Raw genomic sequence first — 25786 nt, forward strand, 5'->3', positions numbered from 1 at the left:
GCCAATTTATTTGCACCCCCGAACCCTGCGAAAACTTGTCTACTTGTTGATTCGAAAGCTTTGTGCAGTGCAGCCACAGGTTCTCCGGTGACGCGAGATTATGTGTGTATTTACCAGTTTTACTGTGATTAAAGAATATAATAATACCGTCAGTATGGGGTTATTGTTTCAGGACCCGAAGATAGAGAACAACCTTTCTGCGCTACTTCAGTAAAGCCTGATGAGTGATGACCGAGTTGCTTGTTCCAGTTGTTCCAAGCTTAGCAAAGCTGGGTAAACGAAAAGGGTCTTTTACTAATCGGAAGTCCCAAACAAAGACAGTGAATAATTACCTCGTTATTTTTATTGGTGCAAAAGCAATCAAAATTATATTGTCATTTGCATCTTCATTGCTTATGCCGTACGTGAATAACTGGGTTCACTGGCAAAGTGGCAACCGTCCTTTCATGTGCTGTGGCCATGCCACCATCGATAATGTTATACAGTAGGCTACGGCGGGATTACCAGTGAACTCAGCCTTACAAACTCTGCCCTCGGTGAACTCGGACCTCGGTGAACCCGGCCCTCGGTGAATTCCGCCCTCGGGAAATTTTGTATTCACCGGCAACCCTAATATCCTACCTTCGGCGATCCTAATATCCCACCTCCGGCAACCCTAATATCCCACCTCCGGCAACCCTAATATCCCACCTCCACCAACCCTAATATCCCACCTCCGGCAACCCTAATATCCCACCTCCACCAACCCTAATATCCCACCTCCGCCAACCCTAATATTCCAGCTCCCAGCTTTAATTCTTGATAACTTGAATTGTTCGGGGGCGGAATTCACCGAGGTCCATAGTATTCGAGAAACACCATGAATACAACAAAACAAACAAGTAGAGTATGTGAGCGTCGCGTTATCTCCCCCGCTTACTCAATCCGTGAATACAAAATTTCCCGAGGGCCGAGTTTGTAAGGCTGGGTTCACCGAGGTCTGAGTTCACCGGCAACCTACGGCGGTATAGTAACTTTTGCCTCCAAATTTGTTTTGACTCCTATATTTTGTCATTTTATCGCTCTCATGTATTCTGAAAAGATGAAATTAGTTATAAACGAAACAGAACCTGAAAATAAATTCCTGCTGCGCTTTGAATTGATGCAATTAATAACAAAGTTGAACGAACCGCTTTCTTGATTCAAGTCTTTCCAAATTAGATTAGAATTACTTAATTCGTGAAAATATGGAAATTGAATTAAATTTAAAATTAGAAACAAATCTGTTCATATCAAATCAGCGTTCATTATCATGCAAATGTTTGTACAACAAGCATGGCTTGTTTCACTCTATATCAGTGGTTCCCAACCTGGGGGGCGTGAAAGCATCTGAAGGGGGGCGCGAAGAGGCGGTCAACTGAAAAAAAATTTCTCGCTCTGCGCGATTTACCTCCAATACACGCGTGTTTCTCTCTATATATATAGACCGAATTTTATATTTTTAATTCTCTCATCAACAGTCATAACCTTCCATGCCATCAAACAATCTGTTTGGGTTGCTAGCATCCTGGTTAGATTTTGTGATATGCCGATAAGGGGGGCGCGAAATTTTTCACTATCATAAAGGGGGCTGTGTATAAAAAAAGGTTAAGGAACCACTGCTCTATATACGTCTCCTACAGCATTTTCAGGAAAACTAGGCATTAGTTAGGCCTAAGAATTGAATAAGAAGTATAGAAACATTTCACAAATTGGATTAGAATTATATTATCGGCATTTCCTTCTATCTATAGCAGGGGTCACCAACACACGCCAAGTCATATTCTGCGGCCCGCGACCTGATTTGAGATTTCGGAAGAAAGCTAAGAAAATCAATTTGAAATGCTGAAATTGACTACTTTTTCAACATGTTGTTTTTTCAAAATAAGCAATTCTCTTGTGCCCAATATCTCTATTCGTCACTAGCTAAAACGGCTGTGGGGCTGGCAACAACATTCCATCGAGGGAGAATCAGCTGATACCAATGGGCATGCTGTCTTGAACTTGACTTTCAATGGCCCAAACACTGCCAAGACCGAGACGCTCAGAAAACGGCTAAGAGCAGTGGTTCCCAAACTGGGGGGCGCGAAAGCATCTGAAGGGCAGGCGGAGATGCGCTCAACTGAAAAACTTTTCGCGCTCTGCGCAATTTACCTGTAATTCTTAGTTATTGCTCTGTGTATAGTCCGGAATTCGTCTTATAGAATTCTCTTATCAGCAGTCATAACCTTCCATGCCATCCAACTAGCCGTTGGGATTGCTAGCATTCTGGTTGCATTTTGTGATATGACGATTTTTCAGTATCATAAAGGGGGGCGTGTCTAATAAAGTTTGAGAACCACTGGCTTAGGGCTTCGCCACAAGATCAAGCTTATGTGAAGATGGTCTTTCAGCTAGTATCTCGCTAGTCCCAATATCGATTCCTTAGTCGCTGAAAATCGTTTCCAGGTATTGTTCACAGCTCACAGTTCAAAATAAAATAGAATTGATGATAATGATTTTTTGTTGTATTTGTATTCCTTTAATAAAATATTATTTCTTTTGTAGTCAATATGCCCATCGCCTATGTTAGGTAGCTCACCGTTGTACTGACGTAGAGTTTTGGAACTTTGTTGCCTATTTTTCATCGATATCGAATTCATGCGGCCCGCGGCCTCTACGAAATTTGAAAAGTGGCCCGCGACCCGTTTTGAGTTGGTGACCCCTGATCTATAGTCTGATCAGTCAACTATAATTATTTGATTGTCCAAGCCTGGTTTCCCAACCCTGCTTTAGCCCCAAACTGATTCCGAAACTTGTTTTTTCTCAGATTTGTAACTAACAATCGTAACTCTCAAATGACGAGCAACAACCGATCAGGTCAAGACCTATCCGGCTGGGACGGACCGGACATAGGTGTCTGGAATCCGGCTCAAGCAAATACAGGCAGTCGCAGCTCAGACTATAACGCGGCACCTCCCAACCAACAACCGGCGCAGAGCAATCAGTCGGCAGGATGGAATATGCCGTCGCAAAATTATCCGAATCAGCAAGCTTACAGCAACAGTTCTACTGACTGGAATACACAACTCGGGTCACAACAAAGTAATCCATACGGAAACACTTATCAAACAGGAGGCGATATAAATTCAGACTGGCGTTCACAGAACATTGCACAGTTTTACCAGCATTCACAGCCTAGTGCGTCTCAGTCATACCCAGACATGTACCAACAGCGTGTCAACACACCCACACAACCGCTTCAAAATTCATACCAGCAACAAGCTCCATACGTGAATACCGGTGTGAACGGAAGTATCATCCAACCCAGCAATACAGCACAGGTTGATGAATCTTTACAAATGACATTTCCTAATTCAGACACGGGTGGGCGAACTGTCACCTTCACGAGTCCCGGATCGTTTAGAAATCCATTACTGGATTCTTCGGAGCCGAGTCCAGAAGAACTTTTTAATAATCTTCAAATCGAGGAAGAAAGAAGCCAGCAACTCATGGCCAATAGGCCAGTAATGCCTTCTCATATTCCACAATCGAGCTTGATTATGTTAAAAAAGCATCTCTTGCAAGCGGCGGAGCCTTTAGCTTCGCCAGAAGCATTAAGACTGGCCCGCGAGAGAGAGCTCGGATTTCATAGCATCGATGACATCGGTACTCCGGTTGTTGTCAGCAAGTTATCGGCACAAGCTGCCAGCTTCACCCCGAGATCAAAGTCCCGTGTTGTTGTCGTACCCAAAGCAAGCGAAGAGGACGCGTCAGCTATTTTAAACAGCTTATCAAAATTAGTCGAAAACGTCCAATCAAAACCCGGTAATTTCGATAACTTGTCTGCCGTATTCGTAAACCAAGTCCGATCTCATTCCCATTCGAAAGAGACTATCAAGGAAATGGTGGATATGATTTTCAGTAAAGCCGTAGTCGAAGTCAATTTTCAATACTTAGGAGCAAGACTTTGTGACGTGTTAACTACACCTGATGTTTTAAACGGTTTCCGAACCACCTTCCTTAATCAGATGCAGGCGGAGTTTAAAAGAGTTGACCAACTTTTTGACAATGCTATGGTGGAAAATATAGAAAAGGTTCACGGTTTTGTTACTTTTATGGCCGAAATCTTTATCCATTTGAAAATTAACGGCAATCCCATTATAGCACTCGGAAAATCGTTTGGTCGTTTTCTTGAAAAACTGCTCACTAAGCCGGCGAGCAATGTGAATTTTGTTTGTAAGATGTTGAAATTAACCGGCGCGAAACTGCGGGACGCTCTGAGCGGGAAAAACGCAGAGATTTACGAAAACGTGTTCAGAGTATTGAAAGAGTATTCGGGTAAACAGACTGATAAACAGGATCCAAGCGTTAAAACGATGCTGCTTCTGATCACGTCGGTTCTGAGGTTGAAAGATTCCAATTGGGGACGGACAGAGTCTAACAGCAGAAGAAAATCATCGATCGCTGACCCTGAAGCGTACGGAGACAAGTTGTGTGACGTCGATGAAAATTACTACATGAACGAGCCTGTGTTTTTTACGCCCGACGGTGTTCAATACACAGCAGCCGAGGCGCAAATACCCGAGTTTTACGACCAGCATCTCGCAAAGTATAACGTGAAGCAGGATGCCGTCGGCGAAGAAACAGTGACGTTTCCTTGGAATCCGAAAGATCAGTATTTCGATCAATTTGTGCCTTCTGAAGACGAGGATGAGTTGTTCAACCAGGATCCTCAAGGAGAGGAATATGATGATGAATATGAAAAGTTTTTGGCTGAATCTGGACAACTGCATTAGTGTTTGCGGCGAACAGTAGTCACGTGATTATTTTAATTAGTACCCGAGGTGCCATATTCCAACAAGACCTTGACTCAGTTGAGACACAATATTTCACCATCGCAGTGTAACACTTCAACTCACCAAAATACAGTGCGTAAAATTCTTTAATGATATGTATAGACCGTAAAGTCTCTCAATATTTCAGTAGCACTTCGGTTGCACTTATTGATGTGTAATTGTTTGTAGATTTGATATCACTGGGAGGGAGCAATTTCGGACAGTCAATGTGTATTTGTTTCTACGGCAAAACTCTCGAATTTGCGATGAACGATTCGTGGTATGGCAGCTTGATAATTATGATGTAATTCTGGTAAAATTGTGTCATAATCTCATTTTGTGGAGGTTGTCGTTTTTCTATGTCATTTTCAAGCCTCTTACTGCTTATGTGTCTGATAACTGATACATTCTTTTCAAGATGGGACAGAATGCGTTTCGCCAAGGTTGCGAATTCATATCGAAATAACTTGACTTTATTGCTTTCTACGATTATGGAGGTGTGACGAACTACAATTACTGAATGGCTCAGATCTCGAAATTTGTGACACTGTCCATTTCTGAAAAGTATTAATCACGGTCACCGTGTATAGATGTGTCAATTTTTTATGCTACATTGCTTGCTGGTTATAGCGACTGCCGCAGATGAATGTGTGAATCCACAAATGCGCAAGCTCATTGAAGTTTGTCTAAAATGTTGACTTGTTGTCTGTATTGTACAACAGTGATGCCGGATTTAAATTTTGTTTTAAGCTATGTGCTGCGCTAGTATTATGTGACAAGTCGGTTGCATTTTTATGGTAGGCAGATCCACATGGTTTGCCTATTTTATTGAAAGATTTTCCAAATCATGTTTTAAGATGTCTTCCGATATGTCGACTGTAGTGGTAGTGATGTTATGCCTGGTGTTACTACAGTTTCTCGATGGATGTCAGGCATTTCATGACCTATTGATGAATAAAAATGTTTATTTCTCTCAGTTGCCGTTGTCATGTGATCTTTAGAAGTTTGACCTATGTTCTCGGCACAAAACAATGTTATATTCATTTTACTGGCTTTAAGGTCTGAAATACTGGATTAGCCTTTGATTACGAACTTGTATTGCGGCAATTCATTATTTTCCAGATCTAGTATGTACTAATATACTGGTGGCAGCTGGCGCAAGGAACGTTTGAAGTGAAGCAAAATGGTATGATATCTTGTCATTAATAAGGGTTTCGTAATGTTAGCTCGAACTCTTTTCCGCAAAGCAATTCAAACATAGATATATTATGACCTTAAAAATTTAGCCAATCAAAAGATGTATGATGCTGATGTGTAGTGACACGTAAACTTTGTTTTACTTGAAGAACTATGTGGTCACGAAAGAAATTTAAAAATTTACAATAATATTCATTTTTTTAATGACCACATTTTTCCCGGCCTACATGGATATAATCACTACCATCATAGATCAATCAATCAGCAATTTCCGGTATGGATGGAAGGGTCAGTAGGCGCCACCCAATTCTAAATGAAATCTATTTCCATCTCAAAAAGTCCATAGAGAGCAACCGAATATGATATGTCAATTGAGATTTCTGCAGTAAATACGTATATGTGTAACAGCTTATCAGAAGTGGAATTGCTAAAAATGAAAGTTTTTTGAAAACAACAAAAAAGGTTGATTGTCTTGGAGCCTACCCACGAATGCCACATATTTACATGGTTTTCTATTATGATCTGTAGGATGAGGTCGGTGTTAGATTGAAAGCCTAGACTATTCCAGGACCCCTTTCTATCTTTTCATTGTTTTGCAACCTTGTGATATTTAAAATTATGAATAAACCGACTCGAACGCAGTTGTGCATTTTAACAAATTGAAGGGAGACTTCCATACATGCTGATAATGTTCCAGATCTACGATCCAGCATGACATACAAGTTTTTTATGATAGTGTTGAAGCCTATAAACTTCAGTCAGCTTGGTGCTATGGCCGGCTACTTATGTTGATGCAACGATTTTGCAGAGATTCCGTTTTTGTGGAGATCTGGATTGCCCAGATTGGGTCTTGGCTGAGATTAACATTCTTGCAAGATTGGTGAGTCGGATATTGGAATAATCCAAGAGCTTTTAGTTAAGCCCTGTTTCTTTACAAGACTTCCGTCAAAATGAAACTGTTGGTGATGCAAGTGATCAAGGCAATCTTGGGCGATGAGATTGATGTGAGCATTCTGTTCGAGTTTTGGTTGGTACTTGGTAGCACCTAACTTCTTGTCATTGCAGATGAAAAAAGTGGAAAAGATAACGGCGGACGCAAAATATGGTGAGCATAAATATAGTCCTATCTATAGTAGGGCCTTTCAAAAAACGTTTTTACAAATTTAACTGTCTGTTTGATAAAGTTTGATTTCCTAAAAAAATGTTGCACATTAAATTCGGCTCAATTCCAGTTACAGCCTGTAGTTTGAAAGCATTGCTTTTGTGGGAGAAAGTTCGGGATTACTTAGACAAAACTGAAACAAATGGAAATTTTCTTGGCTGCCCCATGAAATTGTTGGGTTGTCTAAAAAAACGGTACCGTACATAGCAAATTTTACTAATTCCAACTAGTAAAAGTGAAGTTATTTTGGATATAAAAAAATATACGGTATGAAATTCTTTCAATATTTGTTGCAGAATTAGTCACCGTAAATCAGAAATTTTCTACTACAATAACTTCACTTCTAGACTTCTTGGAATTGAGCCACATCTTTCTATAGACAACCTAAAAATCCCATGATGTAGCCAGTGAAACTAGAAATTATTAGTTAATAAATCGAAAACTTTCTCCTCTAATAGCAATTGCTGAGACTACAATTTGAAAATGAGCCAAATGTGGCATTTCGAGGTGGACCACAGAGCACACCTCAAAATACTCCTGTCCTGTGGCCCACGGGTTGAAAACCCCTGCATTAGGCTTTATCAAACGGTTTTCTTTCAGCGAGGGTGTCACCATAATTAAGAATTATGTAATTGACACTACCGGTAATCTATTGTGACATTGCAATCTGTGATCCCTTTGCTGGTATGCCATGAAGTAGGCCTACCGGTATTTGGAATTTTCCAACACGGTCTTTACTGCAGTGCTAACATGTAGCCTACACTCTTGTTCAGAATCGGGTGATGTTAAAGCAAGCATAGCCGGCATAAAATATATCATTTCAAGTGCCGCCAAGCATAATGTTGACGAAGAAATCTTGTCAAGTGAGTTGCAGCAACTTGGACTCCCAAAAGGTACTATTTGCTCATCTTAGTGCACAACATTATGATCTGGAAGAAACATTATTTCGGCCAATGATTTTCCAGAACATAGCGTTTCGCTATGTAAGGCATACGGAGGGAAGATGTCGTCGTTGAAGGAGCAATTTCGTAAGGAAAGTTTCCGGAAATCAAACAATATGAAGGAAGTGACTTGGAAAATAGATGAAGAGTCACCGTCAGGCGTTAAAAGAATCAAATTGACAATACACGTAGGGCGTCCTTGCTTGTATCGCAGTCCTAGTTTAGCAACCATATCTATTTGTCTTACTTAGATGCTGTCAGCCAGTGGCATCCCCGAAGAGAAGACACTTATAGTTCCATCGGACAAGTTGAGAGTTCTTCTCCATGGTGAGTACACTCATTACAGTTATTCAGTAATTAGGGTTTGACCACAGCCAGTAATATTGTGACATCCTTGATTCTTTCCTATAAACCAGTGGTTCCCAACCTGGGGGTCGCGACCCCCTTGGGGGTCGCAGAGCATTTCATAGGGGGTCGCGAAGCTATTGCTCATGCAACAACAAAAGTGAATGTAAGTAGCGCGAGGTACCGGTTTGCTAGTAGTAGGTGCCTTATTGTGTGTCACTCATCCAGTATGCGTCCACTGTGATGTAATAAATATGACTGTAGGTCCTATGGTAACGTTTATTACATCACAGTGAACGCATACTGTGTAGGACTAAGCGTTCAGTCACTGTAAATTGAAACTCTATTAACAAAATAGCCTTGTATATTAGACAACAGAGATCAGTCAAGACTCGAGATTGCTAAAAAATAGTTAAAGGGAGCATCGTTCGATGGAGAAAAAACGAAAATACATTGAAGAGTACATTAACCTCGGCTTTACTTCTTTTTTGACCAATGGTGTTGAGAAGCCACAGTGTGTTCTATGCAACGTTGTTCTTAGCGCAGAATCATTGAAACCATCAAAATTGAAACGCCATTTGGAAACCAAGCACCCTGAACATGCTAAAAAGGATGCAGCATTCTTTAAGCGCCATGAAGCTGGTCTCAAGCGGCAACGGCTTGATGCTACTGGAAACTTTTATCAGGTAAATGTGGCTGTACTTCAGGCGTCCTATGAAGTCGCACTGGAAATTGCCAAAGGAAAGAAACCTCACACTATTGGGGAAACACTTGTGAAGCCATGCTTGTTAAAAACAGTAAAGCTGGTTCTCGGGGATGCAAGTGCGGCGAAAGTTAAACAAGTCTCTCTTTCTAACAATACCATCAAGAGACGCATATCGGATATGTCCAAAGATGTAACAGTGCAAGTGATACAGGAGATCAAGGCTTCTCCGATGTTTTCAATTCAGGTAGACGAGACAACAGATGTTAGCTCATGTGCTCAGCTTCTCGTTTTTGTCAAGTATATCAATTCCGGTGACTTCAAAGAGGAATTTCTTTTCTGCAGTGAGCTGGAAACTACTACAAAAAGTGCAGATGTTATGAAGAAGATGACAACTTTTTTTGAATCTGCCCAACTTGATTGGACAAATGTTTGTGGAGTTTGTACAGATGGCGCCCCTTCTATGTTGGGATCGCAGTCTGGCTTTCAAACACAAGTTAAGGGGCTTGCACCTGAAGCAAAGGGAACGCACTGTTTCATCCATAGATATGCACTTGCCAGCAAAACATTACCAGCTCAACTAAAAGATGTATTGAATTCTGTGGTGAAAATCGTAAATTTTATCAAAGCAGGAGGTCTCAGCTCACGTCAGTTCAAAGAACTTTGCAAGGATATGAACTCAACACACGAAACGTTGCTTTTCCACACAGCTGTTCGTTGGCTCTCCAAAGGGAACGTTCTTAATCGCGTTTATGAGATGAAGGTTGAGATTCAGGCATTTTTAGAATTTAAAAATAAAAGGGAATTTTTGTCATACTTCAATGATGATAAGTGGATGAACTGCCTGGCTTATTTGGCGGACATATTTGAAAAATTGAACTGCCTAAATCTGAAACTTCAAGGGAAAGACACAAATATTATACAACTCAATGATAATGTCAAGGCATTTGTCTCAAAATTGAAAGACTGGCAGCGAAAAGTGCATATTGGGAACATTGCTATGTTTGACAGATTGTCCAGTGTTTCTTGCATCGAAGAAACGGGTGAAGAGTTCGAAGATTTAAAAAAATTGATTGTGGCACACCTGCAGACCATGGAGTCCGAGTTCCAACGTTACTTTCCAGAACTCGAAGAGCAAGAAGCTACACTTGTTCAAAATCCGTTTTCCGTTTCTTTGGATGCAAGTGGCATTCCTGATGAAATCCAAGATCAATATTTTGATCTTAAGAATGACTCATCTGCTCGAATTCGCTACTATGAAAAGTCACTCTCTCAATTTTGGTGTGAAATGTATGATTCATACCCACAAATTTCTAAGCTGGCTTTTCAAGTGTTACTGCCCTTCGCTACGACGTATCTATGCGAGAGTGGGTTTTCAGCTCTTCTACATCTGAAAACGAAGGAAAGAAATAGAATGAATGTAGAAGACGACATGAGACTGGCTCTGTCTAGCACCCAACCTCGAATTTCACGGTTAGCTGCAGACCTACAAGGTCAACCATCGCATTGATTTGTCAATAAATGCAAGAAAAACATTTTTAGTGCTGCCTTTCTAATTATGCATTTTTTATAGGGGGTCACCAAGAAAAATATTTTTTTTAAAGGCAATTATACATTTTTAAATGCAAGAAAAACATTTTTTAAGTGTGGGTCGCGGTATCTAAGAAATTTTTTAAAGGGGGTCGCCAAGACAAAAAGGTTGGGAACCACTGCTATAAACTGTTACTTTTGGGCAGGGGTCTCAAACACGTGGCCTGCGAGAAAATTTTGCGCGGCCAGCGTCAAAAGCGAATGTTAAGACATTATTATTCAAATATATGAAAATGTGATTTTTTCGTGGCAAGCGTGCAGACAGTAAATCACATTTTCGCAATGGGTGTAGAACAGTGGTTCCCAACTTTTTTCGACTCGTAGGTGTCAGTAACGGCACTTCTCTACATGTAGATTTTGCCTACTTCATCAAGTGTTTGTTTCAGACTACTTCGACGTGACTAAGTGTTTGTTTCAGACTACTTCGACGTGACTGTTTTCTAGGCATAGCAAACGAACTTATTTACTTACTTACTTAGAATCGCCAGTTCTTCCGCTTGCATGAAAGTTTAATTTACTTCTACTTGGTACGTTTACTTACTTGGAAATCGCTAGTTGTACTTGTAATGAGTAACAATGGTGGCTACTTTGACCACCTCTACCCCTTACCCTGACCAAATCACTGGCCCATCCCTGTCCCTAACCCAGAATGCAAATTCCCAAAGTGCCATATATCACAATTCCACCTCGAAACTCAGTGGAGCGTTGATTTTCATGCATCATTGTGGAAACTATACTAGAAATTACACTTCTGATGCCAAATTCACTTGGTAACCACCTGATTCAATTTGTGCACAACGGCCAGCATATATTTCATAATGTAAGCTGTATTATTTTTCTTTTTTTCAGAATTGAGAACCGCGCAAAACCTGTTGAACTCATACTGAAGTCCTTTTTTTACTGGATATTTCTATCGAAAAATGTGCAATCTAACAACAGATATTTTGTTCAATGCCTGGCTGCTATTCAGCGTTGTGCTCATGAAGATCAGCAGTACAACACACATACGCGTCAGATCAAAATACTATTATTTCATTCCAAATGTTTGCATTTCATTAGCGGAATGTCGAGTAATTATCGGAAACGAAAACAGAATCGATGAACGGGAAAGCAGTGATAGATACCCTCCTTCCATTGGAAGGGTACCGTAAAATATATGTAACAAATATAACAAGCACCAATTTCTTCGAGATGGAAACGCAGTGGCAAATGTTAATAATCAGAAACAGCAATCTGAAGAGGAACGGTAATAGATAAGTCTGGTACGCGTTCGAGTGCTACTACGGTGTAAAAGTGATGCTGGAGGTCCTCAAGTGGTAGGAATGAAGTTGAAATCATTGTGGTTATCATCTGCGGGTGCTCTCAATATAGCAGTGTCTCCTTGTATCTCAAACTTCATCCCAAGCGCCATTGGACTGCCATCGTCGTTTCCATTGTAGGATTGGTGGTCGCTGTCATTATCGGAGATTACCTTTTCGGTTTTTGGAACTTTCAATCGGAACGTGGTGGATAACGGCGGACGTTTCCGCCTGCTTGAGGATGATTTTTTCGTGGCAACCGGGGGTGTCGCCTCTTCAACCCTGGTGTCGGAGTGGACGCAGCTTGTTGAAATTTCATTACTATCACTCATTTGAGACTTCTGTTCGTACTTCTCCAAAAAGCTTGCTTTCTCGTTTTGCGGACTGTTCTGACCGCTAAGTGCTTCTGAGACTATCTTCTCGTAGATTGTGGGACAAGATCTTTCGAGGTACTGAACTATGGATGGTGACCCAAACGATTGAGCGGTTACATGTAATTCGCTCAGCTGCGAGTCGGTGAGTGACGTTATGTTACTCAGCTTCCCTAAATACGCAATCTCAATCCATCTTTTCATTGAATCCCTACTGATATCAGGTAAAGTTATGGAGATCGATCCAGTGTTGTCGAGTAAAGCTCGCATCCTGTCTGATACCACAGCCATAACACTCGAGTGTGCTTTGAATTCGAAGCCCGCACTGGATTCGTAACATTCAATAGTATCGTTCTCCGAGCCTGGAATAGGATATTTATCGATATCAACTCTTTTCTGTTTGTGCGGTATTGTTATCGTACAATCACAACACATATCTCTCTTCTGCTGTTCGTACAATGTCTGCATGACCATGGCCGAGTGCATGAAGTCGACTTCACGGCCTGTGGCTATTTTCGCGACCAGTGCCGGGGTCGGTAAAGCCTTTTTCGCGGTATGCTGCGGCGCCTTGGGTGAAGTTTTTTTCTCGGCTTTGCGGGTGTTGGCGTAATATTTTGGTAATATCGGTCTTTTCGGCGCTTCCAGCCCGTGCTGTACCCTTTTATGGAATATATTGTCCAAGTGCTTCGACAACCTGCTGGCGTTGATTTCCTCGTCTGGACTTTCTAAACGCATGATAGTGCCACACGTCTTGCAGATATATGAATTTTGCCGTGCGCTGTGGAGCAGAAACTGGTCTTTGACGGCTGCCTTTTCGACGGCGTTGGGGCTGGAATCCTCTTCTTCTTCTTGGTCCTCCCGTTGGGCCGTTGCATATTTGATGGGATGCTTCTGCTTGATGTGATTCCACATCGACGTCGTGTTGCGGTCGCAGCCTCTCGAAACGCGTTCTCCGCATTCGCAACATATCGAGATGTTCTTATCGTGGTCGTCTAACCAAAAGAACTTCCATACTTTTGATGTAAATCCCTTGGTCGACTGTTTCTGTAGGATTGATAAATTCCAATTTTCCATTAACCCCTCCTTCATGATATCGTCCTGATTTATTCCGGCTAGCATTTTCGCTACTTCCGGATGATCAGAACTGAGGTGTTTCCAGAGTTTGGCGGTTGTGCACTTGTCTTTCGGGTAGTTGATGTTGGGCGGAAAAACGTTGTTACAAATTCTGCATGTCGCCTTCTCTTCTTGTCCGGATACTCCGGGGAGAAAAGCAAGCCAGATCTTCGATCGCCGACGATATGTGCCACTCTCCATACGCTATTGGTGTATAGCTAAATAAAATAGAGGCATTATCAGTGAACTAGACTACCAACCTATAGTTAGTTGAGGGCCACAAATAACTGTTTTCATTAGCGGTTCTAGTTGAGGGTTGTGAAAGGTGAATGGTTCTAGTTACACATTAAAAAAAAAATGTTCTGCATTAAAAAAATAATGTAGAATGGTGACAAATGTGTGCTTTTCTGGAATTGATGGGCCTGGGGCATTACTAGCTCAGGGTCTTACTGGACCACAATCTAACCACCTAATTTTTGTCGCTTGCCGTTTTGTGATATTCTGCTAGTCTACCATATAACTATTCATACAGTGTGCAACTGTGAATGCCTCATCTCTACATCGGCTAGGCCAAGGTGGGTGTCTGATTTGAGTGATTTCCACGACGTTTCGACACCTTCCTCTTTTTACTGTATCGCAAGCTTGTGATGCATTGAAAGGAGAACTTTTTACAATAAAATGAACTGAACCCTGAACCCCTTCCATTTCAAACTTAACACCCGTCTTTTTGAAATGTCGATTCTATCCATGTTATCTCCAATATTTCTTAGCTCATTTATATTTCAGTATAATTATCTGTTACTGGTTATATAGTTAGGGCCACTGGTAGGTAGTCAAAGGTCGTTTGTTGCAGCAGCTAATTTTGAAAAGTAAGTAGCTATAGTTTTGCTTCTATTTGGGCATTTTGAAAATCGCGTAGTTTGTAAAGTCTGGGCATACCGTAGCGGCAATACGAAAACGCTAGATATCTCGTCGGTGATAAAAAATGACTACAACGACGGTAATAACATACCTATCAGTGCTGCTGGTAACAGCGTTCGGCCACTGCTACCTCTACACCTTTGCTCTGACGCGAAACTGGTTATAATACAGGGCTGTCGCCTGTATCATAAAATGGCGTGACGTCCCTTCGAATACCGAGAAGAACAAACAGGATGATTGCTCTCTCCGAGTGAAAAAACGTTGCTGACGTCACCATCGCACTTTACTCTTCACGGGCAGCAGACCGTGTTGCCTGTGGTCGTCAAGGGCGAGTGCTTGTTCGCGTAAGTGAGCCAAGTGCGTCATATTTTTCGACATATAAATTCTAGAACAGTGGTTCCAAAACTTTTTTGGCTTGCGGCACACTACAAAAATTATAGAACACTCTGAACAGTACTATGATATCTTGGAGAAACGAAGTGTGGGGTGTAGCATTTTTCTTGATCTAAAAAAGCGTTTGACTGCGTCGATCACAGTATTCTTCTCTCGCGCTACGAGTTCCGGGGTCCACCTCCACAACTATAAGCTCATGAAAAGCTACCTGACTGGGAGATATCAAATGGTTTCGATACCCAACACCTTGTCCTCCCCCCACCTTGTTACCTTGGTGTTCCGTACGGCTCAGTTCTTGGACCGGTCCTTTTTACTTTATATGTCAATGATATCTTTGAAACCTCATCATTGAATGCAACACTGTTCGCTGACGGTACTCACCTCCTATCTCACGCACCTACTACCGCAAGCTTGAATGCCATCACCCGTGATCAATGCCCAAATTGCATGATTGGACGTCCCATAATAGCTTCGGGTTAAAGCTGCGAAATCCTAATTATTGGTCGTGAAATCCTGCGATAACCTAACCGTTGACATCGCTGGCCAACCGATTTCCAACGCAAAAAATTCCAAATACCTTGGTGTTTAACTGGATTCGGACATGTCTTGGAAGAGTCACATACAATCACTCAAACTATCGAAGGTAGGCTATGTGGTCTGTTTCGCCGCCTAAGCTACACTCTGCCAGTTAGGGTTCTGTTGATACTCTTCAACACTCTATTCCTATCAAAGTTTCAACACGGAATTTCTTGTTGGGGTGCTGCCTTCAAGAATACGATTGACCCACTGCAAAAACTTCAAAATCGGATCATCCGTATCATTGCCCAAGCCTCACGGGGCCTGGAGGTGCAACTGATAAATCACTACTCAAAATATTTGGTGTTTTAAACATAGAAGATATGAGCAAGCTAGGAATTGACAAGTTTATTATGTATCGGTTCCATTGCGGTCAATGTCCCTCAAATTTCAACGACTACTTCACCTCGGACTCAAAAGCGTACAGCAAGTACAGCACACGCGCGTCAACGAAGAACAACTACCATATGATCAGGACGGAATACAAGAAAACGCATTGCTCTATCAAGTTATGCCGGACCCCGATTGTGGAACAGCATCTCGCCGGCTATCCGACAGTCGTCGATCATATGTCCGCATTCAAGTCGAAATACATGCAATTTCTTCTAAATGAATACTAGCCTGCCATCAGGATTACCGGACAACAACCTAACATCGACCTCGCCTCCGCGACATGCTACTTCATTTTGTCGCTTGCGTCTTATATTATCTGCATTACTTTTCATTCAGTGTGCAATGTGCATTGTACATGCCTCTTCTTTACTTCGCCTAGGCCAATGTGGGTGTCTGATCTTAAAGACTACTCCAAGTTGTTTCGACACCTTCCTATCTTTTCATTATATCGCAGTTTTGTGGTGTTTTGAAACGACGAAAATATTAATGAAACTGATTGACTGACTATAGTGATGTGATGGCTTATGGCTATATCCTTATTTTTTTGAACATGCAATTGAAACGAGGCTGTATTGTTGACAAACATCCCTGCATTTCTTCGTCAATTTCAAGCAGTCTCTATCGTGCACACCTGCAAATTAGGGCTGTTCAAAAATAACTTTTTGTTCGGGATTCCAGCCATTCAGTCATTAAATTGTCGGGTTACCCTAAAAAAAGCTGCACACCAAATTTGGTTCAATTCTAACAAGTATAGGGCTCCGCAGATCCAATTAAAATTTTTAATTTAAATAGGAGAATTAAAAAAAAAATTCTGTCAACGCCATGAAATTGTTGAGCTGTCTTCAGAGACGATGCAAAACAAATTTCAGTCAATTCCGACCAGTAGAAGCGAAGTTATGTGAGTTTTTCATTGATAAATCTCGGATTATCCACCGATCAAATAGTGCGGCAGCCTTCGTGTATCTGGCTGCCTCTTTTGCTTCTGGACGCTTTGGCGGACGGACACGGACGACGAACGTATGATAAAGTCTCTGCAGCAGTTGTTGAATCGGGTGATCAACTACAGACGGAGGTCTTTTACACCTAGTATGTATAGTAATCGGGTATTTAAATTGAATGAAGTAAGTAGATGCTTTATAAATACTGTATAGTTCTGGTAAGCATTTATACAGCAGAAACGTTGTGGACGCCACCGCTGTCAAGTATGATCGACAGTTGCTACATATATCCAGAGGTGGTCAGTAACGAAGTACTTCTACTTTTTGGAAGTAATCAAGTAGTTTTCATCTACTTTTGGTACTTACTGAAGTAGATCTGATTTTCTCTACTTCTACTTCGTAATATTTGTGATCTACTTACTTACTTTTCGCTATTTTCAGTTTGTCAAGTAGAAGTAGTTCCATCCCCCAATACGAAAGATAGCCTGAGGAACTTCGGGGCTGTTTTCGCGGAGTACCAACATTTAATATTCATAAAAGTCAAGCATATAGCCAAGAAATTTTTTTGCGCTTCGCGCACAGTAATTATGGAGTGACAAATATGTTTTCACGAAAGTATCACTGAATGTAATTTAGGTACCGGATTGCTTGGTTAGCTCACACCGCATTGTTGCCCATATCAAATATTTCATCACAGTAAATATGACTCACCATAACGTTTGAAACTACCGTTTCGCAATCTAGCAATTACCTGTCATATCGTAATCTAGCATCCCATTACGTCTCTTGCTAATCTGGAAAATCCAGATTTTTTGTACGTTAAACCTGTTTTAGCAGATCACCTTTGAAGCTTTATGGGCAAAAGACATGAAATATATTTTCCGCTTTGTATTTCTGTTTCAATTGCGAGTATCATACTTTGAGTTCTAATTACTTCCAGTTCTTTAGTCTGCAGAACATATATGTTGAAGCAAAGCAAGTATAGCAGTGCCTCAAGTTTCCGAAAATAATGCTACACTGAATATAACTTTTACGATCCACAATATTTGTTATTAACGTATACTAATCGCGCAAAGTGATGAAACCGTATCCGATACAACTTCTACGTATTGCTCTTCGCCTAAACTCGGGGCCATATCATATGTGGTAGGGCGCCATGCCATGATATTCTCTAAAACGGGGTCTTCTAGTTAACAAAGGGTTAGTATAGCATTTTCATATCAATACTATAATTTGAATCCCATGATGCGAAAGAATGCATAATCTGTCGAAAATTGATACCTCCTGGGCAGAGATGAGCGGATTTGAAATTTCTATGTCCTAATCCAATCCAAATCCGAACCTTCAAATCCAAATCCAAATCCTAATCCATAACTTTTCAACTATTCAACTTTTCAACTATTCAAGTTCATGTCCAATCCTAATCCGATTCCAACTGGAAATTCAGAAAAAAACTAATTTATGCAATGGAGGGATTCGAAAATTTTCTTTCACAACCAACGATTCACTTGATTCAAGATAACCTAGTAACTATAAGTACATTAATAACTGGTCTGAATAAAGTTTGTCGCCATTCGCGACACGTCATTTCAATCTCCCAGAAAATACATAAATCCAATCCAAATCCTAATCCGTTCTGAAAAAAATGTCTAATCCAAATCCAATCCAAATCCGACAAAATTTCACAAATCCTGTTTTTTCAAAACCTAATCCTAATCCATGCTCATCTCTGCTCCTGGGATGCAACAATACGAATCAAGCGCTCTGCACCTTCCCCTTCCGCACAGCTCAATTTGTAGCTTTTGACAGTCCAAGCGAACGAATTAAGATAGTTTTCAAAACTACTTATTTACTTGAGTAGATTTAAAATCAGTCAATTCTACTTCTACTTCAAGTAGTTTTAAGAGGCTTACGGAAGAAGTACTTCTACTCGTACTTGAGTAGATTTTTTCGCCACTACCTCTACTTCTACTTGAGTAGCTTTCTTGGCTACTTTGACCACCTCTGGATATAAGTCACCATATCCTACATTGTCGCACGCTACAATAACTCGAGTAGCAAAAAATATATGTCATTTCATCAGTAACGAGTCCGGCTAGACCAGTGGTTCCCAACCTTTTTCGACCCATCGCCCCCTTTTCAAGCTCAACACCGATTATCGCCCCCAAAATTTTGTGTACCGGAAAATGGGCATTCAAACTGCAATCACCGGCGGGTTGACCAAAAAAAAATAAAGGTCAACTTTTCGCGGCTCGATGTCGAATTTGGCACTTTTGCAAGTAACTTTCCGTGGGTTGACTAAAAAAAAGGTCAGCCGTTTTGACGCTTCATATCGCCCCCTTCGCTATTTTCGCCCCCTGTCGTGGCGATATCGCCCACGTTGGGAACCACTGGGCTAGACTATCAATTAGCGATTCCACGATCTCCCGTGAGTAGTCTACACATTCATATACATATGAACTTTTATTTTAACGAATCAGGTGATTTCAATCACACCATTTTGCATACGAATGAATAACAACCTATATGGTGGAGGTCGCGTGCCGCTGTCCAATCGATTCTCGCTAATTGGAGGCACTGATAATACGAATTGCTGAATTGCAAATGAGCGAAGACATATTAGAGATATCTACGATCGGCATTCCATACAGACGTTTAATAAACGAAGTTAATAATGTAAAGAATTTGTTATCCAAGTGACTCTATTCCCAACCAGAAGCCCCTAAATTCCCCACAATTGGGGTAATCCCCATCGGTTGGAAACACCTGGATTGGGATATATCTTTGACTAAATTTTACATCACGACAATCATTTTGCCACAGCCAATCAAATGTCTATTTTCTACGTCAATTTGTGGGTGACGCATCGTTACATATTCTTTAAATACAATGGTTCTGTCAAATAGATATTGCGTGATGATCATCCTCCCAAAGCGCAGAAAATTATTTCCAAGTTCATCAAATTGATAAAAATATTGATGTAACTTCTTCATTCTCAGAGTCTACGATTTTAGATCTGCATTGGTTATTTACGCAGTGGAGGTTCCGATAAGCGAAATGCAATTGTAACGCGACAGCGGTCGAATATCATTCATTTTTATGATATTCAAATCGGAATAATTATATTATCAATAATATCATTTTCATTCATATGCGCGGCGCGAAACTTTGTTGTCTTCAAATAGATGTCGACCGGGATGGGTGAGTCATGAATCACAATTTGAGATATGAACATAGACAGTGAGCGATTTATGTGGTATGCAATCAATTTGACAAATCGAAAGTTTCATTATTGTCATGGTTCTGGAAAAACTGTCAAAGTATGGGAAAAGTATGGAAGTATGGAAAATACATTCCATACCATACTTGGAAAATCTCAATACCATACCATACTTGCGCTCTGCCATATTCCATACCGAAATTTCGTTCCATACCATACCATACTTCCATACCATACCATATACCATACTTTCTAGTACTGCCGTTAAAATGTAGGCGTGTAGTGCAACGTTTATGTTACCGCCGAATCGAGAAGTCGATCAATATTTGGATTTTCGGAATCAGTGCTACAGTTATATTAGATAAATATTAATTATTATAAATTCTGAGCTATTTACGATGAATTGCACTACCACAGGATGATTAGTATAGCCTACCAGATTTTACAGAGAAAATACGGCGCCCACTACTAATCCAATGTAGTGAGTTCGAATTTGTACTACCATGACGTCACTATTTTTCAATTGTGACGTAACAATTGATTGACATGTATGGCTCTTTGGGACTTAAAATGGAAAATATAGGTCTAACATGGCTCTTCAGAAAAAAAAGGCTCCCGGCCATTGTTATAGGCTATAAGCTACAATCACTTCGTTTGCGGTCAAATATTTGTTATCGAACAATGAAGGTTCAGTAAAACGCGAAATAATTTATTGAATGAAATTGGTCGCTCTCACACGTCACACCAGCGTATCGAGAACAATCCGAACATGAAAGATACAGTGATTTTTATCGACACAAATTACTTGATGACTTGAAATTGACTCGTAAATTTTGCACCGAGTCACGAGTCAATCTGCATTTTTGAAACGCCGAGTCAAGCCAAGTCAAATCATTTTTGCAAAGTGACTCGATTATGACAAGTCATACGAAAAAGATGACTCGAGTCATCCCAACAGACTTGCACAAACTACTGAATTTTCAAAAAGCGCAACTAGAACTATAACTAGAACTAATCAATTTTTAAGACTCGCAACTATAACTATAACTATAACTATCCAATTTTCAATTTCCGCAACTAGAACTAGAACTAGAACTACTCAATCTTCAAATCTCGCAACTAGAACTAGAACTAACGAAATTTAAATATCGGTAACTAACTAACTAAAACACAACTAACTAAATTTAATTCTCAATCAACTCATTCATTTTTATTTTATTCGAATTCGGCGTTTCAGCCTTCCACATGAACGTCGGTACAACGAAATTACTGAAAAATCAGACAGACAGAACTATTCTGTAATCAGTACAGGATAAACTAAACTATTTTCTGCAGCGGTTGCTGATTGCAGCGAATCAACATGAGTCGCGAAAATTTTTTTTCGTTGAATTTTGCCCACTTTGGGGAATACAAAATCCCAGCATGCGAGAAAGCCCTTTCACTGGGCGCAGATGTTGCAGTCATCCCAAGAAAATCTTTCGCCCAGTTCCGTAATTCTGGCAAGTCGGTCATATTCCGCCAACAGTTTAGCACATTCTGACCCAGGGGTAGTCGCTGTTCCCTGGCATACTTTTTCACCTCAGACGGGCCGGATTTAACTTCAAGCGGACGACACTGACTTGGAGGTAGAAAGTTGAAGAGTGAGAGTCTCGGTTTCTTGTGCGTTGGAGAGCCAGGAGGAAACGACCCAGGCAATTTCTGCAATTTCCTTTGTAAAGATACCTTGGGCGAATCCAGATCGTCTTCTCTTTGTGCCTGGGCAGGCGTGGTCGGCATCATCATCACGAATCAAATCTCGTAAGTTCAACAGACGCGACAGCTTAGTTCCGAGATAATACTCGCCAGCGCACAGCAGGAGATCACTAGTTCACATTCCAATTAGTAAACAACCTCAGCGGGAGATCGCGTGCGCTGCGCACTGTCGATTGTTGTAAATTTGACGAGTTATCAGTGAACTCGGCATAATCAATGAATTAACTATGATCCAACAATGAGCATTTGATCCTTTGTCATGATCACATTAGTAACCCTAAGCGTAGTGCACATTTGCGTAAATCGTACGCGCGTACAGTGCGCATAAAGCATTTCTTTAGTTTCTTTCCTTTCTCTTCTGTTCTCTCGTTTGCTCGTCGCGTAAAGAGCCTCTTCTCTCTCGTTTCCTTACGCGGCCTTTACGCGGAGAGAGCGATTCGTACGCGCGTATTGTTGACATGCCGAGTTCATTTGTGAGAATTCACACACGCAAGGGGTCGCAAGGTATTGATGGTTTGGAGTTCATTTATGAGAATTTAAACTCGCAAGGGGTCGCAGGTTTTAAAATATTGAGTATCGATCCTGCGCGGGAAAATAGCTATGAAGTCCTGCCGAGCTCAATTGCGATAATTTGGAAATTCAATTGGTCTTCTGTCGGCTGGCCGTACGGTTTTACCAATTGCTACAGGTGTTATAGAAGGACTTCTTCCCAGCTAGTTGACCGCGCGTAGAACGGCTGTTTTTTATAGTTGAGAAGTACTTAATTATTATACTGTGAAGTGTGAAATGATCATGCTATTGCAGACGAGTAATATTATGGAGAATGTAGATATTAATGAGAGGCTTATTGAAGAGGTGAGGAGCAGACCATTTTTGTACGCAACGTCGATGAATGATCATCACAGTAAAGCAAAGTCGGCTACAGCCTGGAGGGCGATAGCGTTGACATTGGAGGCATCAGGTATGAGATGAGATATGTGCAGTTCATTGCTTGTAACGTGGATGCCTGGATTGCAGAGGATAAGTTGAAAAAAAGATGGAAGTCGATTCGTGATCGGTACGTTAGGTCAAAGAAAAATCTCCCATCGGGATCAGGAGCGGATGCGTTACCGAGAAAGTGGGCCTTAAGTTCGCTCTTGACTTTTTTGGATCCGTATATCGAAGTTCGCAGGTTAGCTTCGGTTTATTAGCAATTTTATCAGTTAATGCACCACAAAAATTGCGATACAATGAAAATGATATGAGTCTAGAAAAGTTATTGCTGTAGTCGAGATTTATGGAAGATTTGTAGATGTGGCCGTTCCTAAATTTTTATTTGTAGCAGGGCGTTTATTTTTTCTATAATGGGAATTCTAATATGCTATATAATTTATTATGTTATTTTCAAATGATAAATTAATTGAATATAAAACTGAATCTACAGTACATCCGGCAACATGGCGGACTGTTCGTTGGAACTGTCCGTAGAGGATCCACCGACTTCCTCAGTGCCCGACGAACCAACTACATGTAAGTAGTATACACGGTAACGTTAGTTTGCTGAGCTAAACAATTATCTCTTTTTCTGCAGCAACACCAGCACGAAAACCGAGGAAAAGGAGAGCAGCAGCGGAGGAAGAGGAGGAGCAAGACAGTGACATTCAGGCGGTACTGAAAGTCATTAAGGAGGGTCACAAACGTGTGTAACCAACCGAACTTTAAGGCCCGCCAGGTTTCATATTGTGGCACATGTCGATATTTGCAGGGCAAAGTGGTAACGACGCGTTTGGGGTTATGGTAGCGAGAGAGTTGGACAAATTTGATGACAACGACCCATTTCTCATGCACATCAAGATCAAGGTGCTCACTGATATTTCCGAAGCCCAACAGAGGAGAAGAAATTTTCCGACCATCAACCCAAACGCTTTCGGATGATTTTCTATTGCAGCATTGGTGTCTGTATCAGTGGTTCTTTACCATGGGTGGTCGTTCCCCTTGGTGATACAAAGCAGGATGTGCGACAAGCAGTATGCGCATATTTGTGATCACGTAACAAGTAGGGCTGGTTTTGTACTTGTATCGGGGATGGTATAAGTCGCATCGTTATTCAAGTAGAAGCAGCATAGCAATTTTGATGGCATGTCAAACCTGCTTCAAGTAAAAAAGAAATACCGTATCTGAGAAGTACTCTACTGCTTCAAAAAAAGTTAAATAGGTTGATGGTTTCCGCAGGTAATCGGATGTGACAGCGGTGCATGGCAAAACATTGTTTGGAAAAAAGAAGTACTTGTGGCATTTTACGTATTTTGTAACATTTATGACTCCCACTGAACATACAGATGTCATATGTTGCAATAGTGATCAAAACAGGTAAGTATGCAGGTACGGTAAGTATTGAGTAAAGTAGTTATTATGGAAATAAATTCAGTTTAATGTTAATAAATTTATCTTTCCAAAAATACTGCAAGATTGTGATACATTGAAAAGATAGGAAATTATGTGCACTGAGTTGAAAGTTATAGAAAATAACTAAGAAAAGCTAAAGCTATAAAAATGTGCTGGTGTGTTTCAGGTGAGGTCAGTTTCAGACCCTGGTCGAGCATTGGCTGCTATTCATTCTATAGAATCTATGATATTGGATTATGATTAGGATGAGGCTTTTATAGAGAATCAGAAAAACTCAAAAGCGTCACGTAGCACCTAGAGAGGTAGAATAGACCGCAATAACAGCTGAGGAAATTTGGCATTTTCCGGATTGGAAATAGGTTGATGTTCATGTTGTCATTGCAAGTTATACTTCTTTGTTATCTTTTAGGTACACAGAACAGGATGACGCAGCAAGAAGCATTTGTCTGAATGTCAGGAAATGGTCATAATAAATGGCTGGGAGATCTTTCATTTTAACCCTTTCGCCGCGGGTGGATCCTATAGGATCCATGCACAGTTTTTCACAAACACGCTTCAATCAATTAACGACATCTGGCGTTGTAGGGGTCGTAAACGGTTACAATGATCGTCTAGAAATAGCGATTGTCGATACGCATACGACCAGCTATATATAAACCATTGCCTTATGGCATAACCTGTTCAAAATGCAGATTGAATACAGAAAAACGTTTCCCGCAAAATACAATGTGTAGCTCAGTTCGCCTGAATGAACGCTAATCTTATAATTCCTTACATCTTCCGTTCTACACGTCGTAAGCAGACACAGTTGTCGTTTTAGAGTAGCTGTTGATCGCAAGAGTTCATTTCAACCATAATATCGGCAATTAGTTGGATAGAACACGCTTCAAATTGGTGAGAAATATAGCAATGTTCTGTTACGTGAAAAATGCCGCGCACGTATGAGCATTGGCACATAAGGCCATATACATTCACTTACGATTGTCTTACACAGTTGAATGTCACACACATAGTTAGATGCAGTCCATAACACTTCAACAAGATCAGTATCACGAAGGTTGATCGTATATAAGTTACGCGAAGCCAGTGCTAACCACTGCAGACATGGGTGTGGAAGTTGGCGCGAGTGTACGGTATTCGCGCCTGTAATACCAACATCATACAGACAGTTGAATCATCCGTTTTATATATGTTATCCTTGAGCAGTGTAGTTTGTCAGTATTCCACTTATGATTGAAATATATTGTATTGTGCCAAACGTAAATATATCGTTTTACTTGAATATATATGCCGCGATGCGCATGCGATACACAATAAACCATATTGACGGCATAGCTGTGCCTGAGGAAGCATGGAGGAGTTGCAGGTTATCACTACCTGTCAATTCAACCACCATGGATTTATCTGTTGTTGTTCAAAGAGCAAGGTTTATTTCAACGCATAGCAATAAATCGTACAACTGATTGATAGTCAATTACCGATTATATACAATGATATTGTGACGGCCAGACTATCAAAACAACGCGCGCCGCGTGTGTGAGCCTCGTTTGCAAGATGCGCGACGTTGAGCACGTGTTACATAAACGGCCTTCACACTCGACTGTGTTACGGTATGAAGCTCACTCAGGACATTTTAGAAAGGTGATATTGCTG

At 40.9% G+C, this 25786-nt stretch overlaps 4 protein-coding genes across 5 annotated transcripts; 3 read left to right on the forward strand and 1 right to left on the reverse strand.

Moving 5' to 3' along the window:
- Window positions 1–2759: 2759 nt before the first annotated feature.
- On the forward strand, window positions 2760–5958 carry LOC145433059 (polyadenylate-binding protein-interacting protein 1-like). Its single transcript, XM_080309964.1, has one exon. It carries the CDS (start codon window positions 2856–2858, stop codon window positions 4794–4796), a length of 1941 nt encoding a protein of 646 aa, XP_080166090.1. The 5' UTR covers window positions 2760–2855; the 3' UTR covers window positions 4797–5958.
- LOC145433061 (COMM domain-containing protein 4-like) lies at window positions 5956–11711 on the forward strand. The gene is made up of 8 exons (XM_080309966.1): window positions 5956–6021; window positions 6841–6912; window positions 6971–7036; window positions 7098–7137; window positions 7968–8087; window positions 8160–8323; window positions 8387–8462; window positions 11623–11711. The coding sequence occupies exons 1-8, from the start codon at window positions 6019–6021 to the stop codon at window positions 11658–11660; spliced, it is 579 nt and encodes a 192-aa protein (XP_080166092.1). The 5' UTR covers window positions 5956–6018; the 3' UTR covers window positions 11661–11711.
- A 73-nt stretch (window positions 11712–11784) lies between these two features.
- LOC145433060 (uncharacterized) lies at window positions 11785–14790 on the reverse strand. The gene is made up of 2 exons (XM_080309965.1): window positions 14568–14790; window positions 11785–13773 (listed from the first exon to the last, which is right to left on the reverse strand). Exon 2 carries the CDS (start codon window positions 13754–13756, stop codon window positions 12083–12085), a length of 1674 nt encoding a protein of 557 aa, XP_080166091.1. The 5' UTR covers window positions 13757–13773; window positions 14568–14790; the 3' UTR covers window positions 11785–12082.
- A 7789-nt stretch (window positions 14791–22579) lies between these two features.
- LOC145433062 (uncharacterized) lies at window positions 22580–24263 on the forward strand. 2 transcript variants are annotated; one of them, XM_080309968.1, is made up of 5 exons: window positions 22580–22709; window positions 22766–22919; window positions 23172–23257; window positions 23319–23395; window positions 23493–24263. In XM_080309968.1, the coding sequence occupies exons 1-5, from the start codon at window positions 22637–22639 to the stop codon at window positions 23526–23528; spliced, it is 426 nt and encodes a 141-aa protein (XP_080166094.1). In that variant the 5' UTR covers window positions 22580–22636; the 3' UTR covers window positions 23529–24263. The 2 variants fall into 2 exon arrangements, with proteins under 2 accessions (XP_080166094.1, XP_080166093.1); XM_080309967.1 differs by having other exon boundaries at window positions 22596–22709; window positions 23319–23426.
- The last annotated feature ends 1523 nt before the right edge of the window (window positions 24264–25786 follow it).

The sequence above is a fragment of the Botryllus schlosseri genome, chromosome 2, assembly GCF_051294905.1.
Source record: "Botryllus schlosseri isolate E-star chromosome 2, Bs_hap1, whole genome shotgun sequence".
Classification (NCBI taxonomy): domain Eukaryota; kingdom Metazoa; phylum Chordata; class Ascidiacea; order Stolidobranchia; family Styelidae; genus Botryllus; species Botryllus schlosseri.